General features: G+C 46.8%; 1 protein-coding gene across 1 annotated transcript; it reads right to left on the bottom strand.

Annotated features, from left to right (window-relative positions):
* Positions 1-360: 360 nt before the first annotated feature.
* LOC135509895 (lecithin retinol acyltransferase-like) lies at positions 361-8,032 on the bottom strand. The gene is made up of 2 exons (XM_064930722.1): positions 7,375-8,032; positions 361-1,042 (listed from the first exon to the last, which is right to left on the bottom strand). Exons 1-2 carry the CDS (start codon positions 7,972-7,974, stop codon positions 890-892), a joined length of 753 nt encoding a protein of 250 aa, XP_064786794.1. The 5' UTR covers positions 7,975-8,032; the 3' UTR covers positions 361-889.
* Between the last annotated feature and the right edge of the window lie 219 nt (positions 8,033-8,251).

The following is an 8,251-nucleotide window of genomic DNA, read 5'->3' as shown; positions in this document are numbered from 1 at the left end:
GCCGTTTTGGGATGTCATCACACCATGACCCAGAATCAACACACTACAGTGTTTAATGATTCAGGTATTTATTTACACAACAAAAACAGTATAAAGTTTTACAATGTAAAAAAAAAAAAAAATGACATTCTGTAGAAAATATCATGGTTAGAGACGGGTACAATTGCAAAGGTCAATATGTACTGGTGTTTTTGTGGTATGAAACATGTTAAGAGACACGAGGCGACTGTTTGAACGCTGTCGTAATGCTGCTGTTTGGGAGTGGCAGATAGTGGTGAGTGTTGGGCAAACTTCCTGCAGGTGTCTGGGGGAATACCAGGATAGGTTGCTGTGCCCTTGACACCTCACTAATCCTGTACAATGGGGATTCCACTCTCAGGGGGAGTTGGGATATGGTGACCCTGACCCCACTTCCTGCAGGTGTCTCAGGGGGAGTTGGGATATGGTGACTCTGACCCCACTTCCTGCAGGTGTCTCAGGGGGAGTTGGGATATGGTGACCCTGACCCCACTTCCTGCAGGTGTCTCAGGGGGAGTTGGGATGTGATGACCCTGACCCTGACCCCACTTCCTGCAGGTGTCTCAGGGGGAGTTGGGATATGATGACCCTGACCCCACTTCCTGCGCGTGTCTCAGGGGGAGTTGGGATGTGAAACACCTTTCCACTTGTGTGTAAAAGGCCAAATATAAAAACACCCCCAAAATTATTATATTTTAAAAAGAAAATACATTGTTATTGACACGTGAACATTTCCATTTCTGGAGATTTTATTTATATATATATATATATATATATACACACCTATATACATATTATCAAAATTCCTACTGAAATTAAACGGAATTCCAGAATGACATTTTCATTATGGATTTTCCAGAATTCCCAGGTATCAGCCTGCCATCCAGAGGGTGAAGGGGACGAGGAGGGTGGGAAGCGTGGTGTAAGGGGACACTCCCAGACTGAGAATAGACAGAATTCCCAGGAACGCCGTCATCGGGACACTCCTATGATCCCGGATGACAGATTTCAGCCAATCACAGAACTGGAAGTGAAAAAAAAAAAAGAAAAGATGGTTTATATTATAGTGATAGACAGGGGAAGATTTAGAAGGCAAATGTGTGTGTGTGTGTGTGTGTGTGTGTGTGTGTGTGTGTGTGTGTGTGTGTGTGTGTGTGTGTGTGTGTGTGTGTGTGTGTGTGTGTGTGTGTGTGTGTGTGTGTTGGGGTGTTGTGCCCTGTAGTAGAATATATTACAGGGAGAACATCACCCGTGTTAAATGTTGTGCCCTGTAGTAGAATATCTGAGTGCCATAATCATGTCATGAAATACACAACATGTCTCATTTGGTCAATATCAGATTCCCTTTGACTCTTGGGCAAGAGAAAACATTTAGGACAAAAAATGCTTTTTTTTTGTATCTCTCACTCCCTCCCACTCTCTCACTCCCTCCATTCATCTCATTCTCACTCTCTCACTCCCTCTCACTCCCTCCCTCCCACACTCTCACTCCCTCCATCACATTCTCACTCTCTCACTCCCTCCCACTCTCTCACTCCCACTCTCTCACTCCCTCCCACTCTCACTCCCTCCCACTCTCACTCCCTCCCACTCTCTCACTCCCTCCCACTCTCTCACTCCCTCCCACTCTCTCACTCGCTCCATCCCATTCTCACTCCATCCCACTCTCTCACTCCCTCCCACTCTCTCTCTCACTCACTCCCACTCCCACTCCCTCCCTCACTCTCCTCCCTCCCACTCTCCCCTCACTCCCTCCCACTCTCTCACTCCCTCCCACTCTCTCACTCCCTCACTCTCTCACTCCCTCCCACTCTCTCACTCCCTCCCACTCTCTCACTCCCTCCCACTCTCTCACTCGCTCCATCCCATTCTCACTCCATCCCACTCTCTCACTCACTCCCACTCTCTCACTCACTCCCACTCTCTCCCTCCCCCTCCCTCTCTCACTCCCTCCCACCCCACTCCTCCCTCCCACTCCCTCTCACTCCCTCCCACTCTCTCACTCGCTCCCATCCCATTCTCACTCCCATCCCACTCTCTCACTCACTCCCACTCTCTCACTCACTCACTCTCTCCCTCCCCTCTCTCACTCCCTCCCACTCTCTCACTCCCTCCCACTCCCTCTCTCACTCCCTCCCACTCTCACTCCCTCCCACTCTCTCACTCCCTCCCACTCTCTCACTCCCTCCCACTCTCTCACTCCCTCCCACTCTCTCACTCCCTCCCACTCTCTCCCAATCTCACTCCCTCCCAATCTCTCACTCGCTCCATCCCATTCTCACTCCATCCCACTCTCTCACTCACTCCCACTCTCACTCCCACTCCCTCTCTCTCCTCCTCTCACTCCCTCCCACTCCCTCCCACTCTCACTCCCTCCCACTCTCTCACTCCCTCCCACTCACTCACTCGCTCCATCCCACTCTCTCACTCCCTCCCACTCTCTCACTCACTCTCTCACTCCCACTCTCTCTCTCACTCCCACTCTCTCTCTCACTCCCTCCCACTCCCTCACTCCCTCCCACTCTCTCACTCCCTCCCACTCGCTCTCTCTCACTCCCACTCGCTCACTCCCACTAGCTCTCTCTCACTCCCACTCGCTCTCTCACTCCCACTCACTCTCACTCCCTCCCTCTCCCTCTCTCTGAAGTAAGCAAGTGCCACAGAATGCTATTCTGTCTCTGTCTCTGCTTCTGCTCTGCGGTAGCTGGTCTTTGTAGCCTACATATCAAGTTACAGTCAAATATGTCAAAAGTTGTTGAATAAGTTTCCATCCAGGCTGGGCTACTACTGTCCGTCTCAAATGGCACCCTCTTTAGGCTTGGTAGTACACTACTTTGAACAGGGTCTATAGAGTCTGGATAAAAGTAGTGCACTATATAGGGAATAGGGTGCCAGCCCTGGTCTAAAGTAGTGCACTATATAGGGAATAGGGCTCTGGTCTAAAGTACTGTACTATATTGGGAATAGGGTGACAGCCCTGGTCTAAAGTAGTGCACTATATAGAGAATAGGGTGACAGCCCTGGTCTAAAGTAGTGCACTATATAGGGAATAGGGTGCAATTTGGGACACATTTCAGGGCTCATTTTGGGGGAATCATGGTTAGTCTACAAAGCTCCAGAAAACCTCAGCTCCCCCTCCTGGCCAACAGTGCTGCCAGCCCTCAACTCTGGTTAAAATCACCTTCCCCAAATCCTGCAGTGACTTGGCCTGTCGACAATCGGACACAGGAACCAGATAAGAACATTTAAGCCACTAACCTAACCTAACGTAGCAGGCTTAAAACAGACGTTGGAAACCATGTCCCCCTGAATTATGGTCTTGACGAGAAGAAGAAGAAAAAAAAAAAAACTAAAATCGGGGGGGGGGTTCTCTTCTGCACTGTTTCGACCAATCCAGTAAATGTGGAGGAGGAGTTAAGATGGAGTGTCACCTTTGTTATTAACGGCCAAAAGAGGAAGTGACATCGCATCGGCTCTCTTTCCATTTCCCCTGAAAACCGAATACATCCGGGTCGTTAAAAACTTGAGTAATATTAAGCCAGCGGCGTGTTTGTGGATCAACCACATCGCATTATATATCTTAGTCTTATTCATCTAACCTTTTCATTATTATTCACTTATTGATATTGAACCTGTAAGTAGACCTGAGCATTGCATTGTGGGGAGATGAACCTGTAAGTAGACCTGAGCATTGCATTGTGGGGAGATGAACCTGTAAGTAGACCTGAGCATTGCATTGTGGGGTGATGAACCTGTAAGTAGACCTGAGCATTGCATTGTGGGTGATGAATGAACATTGCATTGTGGGGAGATGTAAGTAGACCTGAGCATTGCATTGTGGGGAGATGAACCTGTAAGTAGACCTGAGCATTTCATTACACTTTGTATATGACAAATAAACACATTTCAAGTAACAAACTTGAACTTAAAGAGGTCGTATTTTAGCCCTGGTCTAAAGTAGTGCACTATATAGGGAATAGGGTGCCAGCCCTGGTCTAAAGTAGTGTGTATATAGGGAATAGGGCTCTGGTCTATAGTAGTCCCACTATGTAGGGAATAGGGTGCCAGCCCCGGTCTAAAGTAGTGCACTATATAGGGAATAGGGTGCCAGCCCTGGTCTAAAGTAGTGTGTATATAGGGAATAGGGCTCTGGTCTATAGTAGTACCACTATGTAGGGAATATGGCTCTGGTCTAAAGTAGTGCACTATATAGGGAATAGGGTGCCAGCCCTGGTCTAAAGTAGTGCACTATGTAGGGAATAGGGTGCCAGCCCTGGTCTAAAGTAGTGCAATATATAGGGAATAGGGTGCCAGCCCCGGTCTAAAGTAGTGCACTATATAGGGAATAGGGTGCCAGCCCTGGTCTAAAGTAGTGTGTATATAGGGAATAGGGCTCTGGTCTATAGTAGTACCACTATGTAGGGAATATGGCTCTGGTCTAAAGTAGTGCACTATATAGGGAATAGGGCTCTGGGTAGTGCACTATATAGGGAATAGCTCTGGTCTATAGTAGTGCACTATATGAATAGGGCTCTGGTCTAAAGTAGAATAGGGAATAGGGTGCCAGCCTTGGTCTAAAGTAGTGCACTATATAGGGAATAGGGTGCCATTTGGGATGTATAGCCTCAACTTGGTCTTTTAGCAGAACCGATGGAATAGAATGAACAGAACTCGCCGACGGGTTCTACAAGAGAACGGAACTAAGAACGGAGTTCTTTTCAAGACGTGTTATTTCTGCCCTGCAGAACAGAACAGTCACAGACAACAGACATTAAAAAAAAATAATCGGCTACATAGTCTAGCTTAGCTTTACTCGATGGTGCTCATTTAAAACAGAAACAAATTCAGACTCTCACCAGAACCTGCAGACTAACACGCCTAGTCAACTGCAAATGGCCTAATTTAAATACCTGTGTTGATGTTCTGATAAACGATGGAAACACTCGGACACATTTCTGACTCGTTTCAGGAAGCAGGGAGTATTGTAATTAAATTAAATAAATAAATAAAATGTCGCACATCACTGTTTCACAGGACTGACATTTAACCTTTATTTTACATGATATGGTCATTACTTGAACTGGCCGGCCAGCTAACTTAACTTTAGCTCGCAGTTTAGAAACAAACCAAAACCTTGTTCTGAAATCTTCCTGTTTTTCTTTCTTTCCAGATTGACATATACTACATTCATTTTTTTTTTTTTAAACAGTTGTGTTTATTGGTGTTACGATACACCAGTTATGCTATGTTGGACCATCGGGCCGCTGAGGTCATGCAGCCTGTTGTTTTTTGTGTTTATACTTTCTCCTAAACGACAAGTTTGACGTCAGACGACAATAGAAGGTTGCTGATGTCACTTGCGATAACTATATACAGACATGTCAAAAGACGTATCACAAACCAGCTTTTAGTCTTAAACTCTACACCCATTCAGCCTCACATGTGAATCCTTGAAGAGATGGGCGGGGCTTAAGGCTTAAGAGGGTGTGAACGGTACTGAATGGGCGGGGCTAAAGGCTTAAGAGGGTGTGACCGGTGCTGAATGGGCGGGGCTTAAGGCTGAATAGGGTGTGAACGGTGCTGAATGGGCGGTGCTTAAGGCTTAAGAGGGTGTGAACGGTGCTGAATGGGCGTGGCTTAAGGCTTAAGAGGGTGTGAACGGTGCTGGATGGGCGAGGCTTAAGAGGGTGTGAACGGTGCTGAATGGGCGGGGCTAAAGGCTGAAGAGTGTGTGAACAATGCTGAATGGGCGGGGCTAAAGGCTTAAGAGGGTGTGAATGTTGCTTAATGCGCGGGTCTTAAGAGGGTGTGACCGGTACTGAATGGGCGGGGCTTAAGAGGGTGTGACCGGGGCTGAATGGGCAGGGCTTAAGAGGGTGTGGACGGTGCTGAATAGGCGGGGCTTAAGAGGGTATGACCGGTGCTGAATGGGCGGTACTTAAGAGGGTGTGGACGGTGCTGAATGGGCGGGGCTTAAGAGGGTGTGAATGGTGCTGAATGGGCGGTATTTAAGAGGGTGTGGACGGTGCTTAATGGGCGGGGCTTAAGGCCTAAGAGGGTGTGGACGGTGCTGAATGGGCGGGCCTTAATAGGGTGTGACCGGTGCTGAATGGGCGGGGCTTAAGAGGGTGTGAACGGTGCTGAATGGGCGGTACTTAAGAGGGTGTGGACGGTGCTGAATGGGCGGTATTTAAGAGGGTGTGGACAGTGCTAAATGGGTGGAGACATAGAAGAGCTCTTCTCTAGATACCAAAACATTCAAGGGCCATTTTCTCAAAAGCGGAGTCACAAGTTTATACAACTTTCAAAGCATAATTACTTTCCCATTGTTCCTCAACTGTAGTGTTTGATATACCATTGTATAGCTCTCAGTTTCTACTTTTGTAAAAAAAAAAAAAGGAAAAACATTTCAAATGTTGCTACGTAAGATTGAATCGAGCCGTTGCTACACATTTTCATGTTGGTCTGCCTTTTTTTTCCGGGCATGGGGTACGGGGGAGGTCGATCCCATTTTGTGGTCCGGGAAACTTGGACAAATCATTTGCTGCATGCCAAATGGCACCATATTCACATAAGGCCCTACTTTAGACCAGAGCGGGACACTAGTTTAGACCAGAGCGGGACACTAGTTTAGACCAGAGCGGGACACTAGTTTAGACCAGAGCGGGACACTAGTTTAGACCAGAGCGGGACACTAGTTTAGATCCTGGCCAAAGTGAGAACACCATAATAGGCCTATATAGGGAATATGGTGCCATTTGGGATGCTAACATTGTCTGCCTTGTCTGTCATGATCACAATTGCTCTATAAAACATTGGCCCATATTGATGCACACCGTTGACATTGCTCACAGAGTAAAGTAAACTAGTGAACCTTGTTTAGCCTATTTTACTTGAGATCAATCAAAGAATCCTGTTTTATCATAGCTTACTTTGGAGTTAAGTCGACATTTGTTTAAAATGTAAAAAAAAAAAAAATCAAGGCATATAAGCCTATCACCTAAACCAGCAATGACTAGTTCACAGCATTCACCTAATCAATTGATGGATATATTTAAATATTCCAATTGTGCAACTAGTTATTGAAACGGGCAAGAGTCCTGAAGCGTCACTCTGTGAAAACATCTCGCGCGCAACAGTTCCAAGAGCGCACGCAGGACGCAATGTATAATCAACACTTATTAGGGACCTATGAAATGTAAGGTCTGTGTAGTAAAACACCGTTATCATATTGCAGTTAGGTGAACGTTTGGGATATATAGCTCTTAATTAAAGATGGCATCTTCATCCCGTGCTGCGCGTTTAAAAAAAGAAGAAGAAGAAAGGCCAATATCTAGGCCAACATCAATATGTTACCTTGTCTGTCTGAATGCTGATTGCGCTGCCGTACCGGCAGTAAGTAACGAAATGTTCACAGTTATTCCACAGTAAACTGTACGGTATCTTCCCAACCATTTCCTCCGCTCTCCTCGCAATCTCTTCGCCATCCAACGGTCGTTTCTGCACGGTAGTGTCCATAGCGTTCAGTAGAATTGACGCGCCGTAGGCAAAGTCCTCAACGGTATCCACCCGGATGCTGGCGCTCTTGGATAGAACGCCAAGAACTAAGCGTTTGTTAGTTACCATCACCTGAATGGAAAGCTTGTCCGTTGTAAAGAGTGGTAAGATATCCGGAATTAGATGTGCCACCCGGTTGTCCCCTAAATAGATGCCGAAATGAGTGAATAGAGTCCGGGGAACTTCTAACAAGTCTCCCCGCTGGTACAGGGAGTCTGTGAGTGCGGTGCAGGCGGAGGGATCGGGGACCTCCTCTTTCTCGCAGTGATTTGTAACTATCTTCTTCTCCCTCTCTCTCTGTGTGTCTGAAAACAACAGACTGGTCCTGAACTGATTGAAGACATTGAGGTGAGTGAGGAAGAGTACTTTTTCCAGGAGTAATGTGAGCGAATCCAACATGTTTATTGGAGGTAAATATCTTGTCCTTGTGTTTTTCCCGAGATGTAGTCCTCCTTGCCTCGCGCTCCTCTATAGTCTTCAGCTCGCGGCCAATTTCAACGCGGAGCCCACGTGACGTCGTGAGGATTTCGAGGATCCGATTGGCTGCTGTTTGAAAGCAGAGTATTCCGGTAGGTAGTCCTCATTCTAGAGAGAGAGAGAGAGAGGGAGAGAGAGAATCATGTTTACTGTTAATTTTTTATTGTTTATTTCACTTTTGTATATTATCTTCCTCACT

Source organism: Oncorhynchus masou, chromosome 23, assembly GCF_036934945.1.
Source record: "Oncorhynchus masou masou isolate Uvic2021 chromosome 23, UVic_Omas_1.1, whole genome shotgun sequence".
In the NCBI taxonomy this organism is placed as follows: Eukaryota; Metazoa; Chordata; class Actinopteri; order Salmoniformes; family Salmonidae; genus Oncorhynchus; species Oncorhynchus masou.
This window is presented reverse-complemented; position numbering and strand designations above follow the sequence as displayed.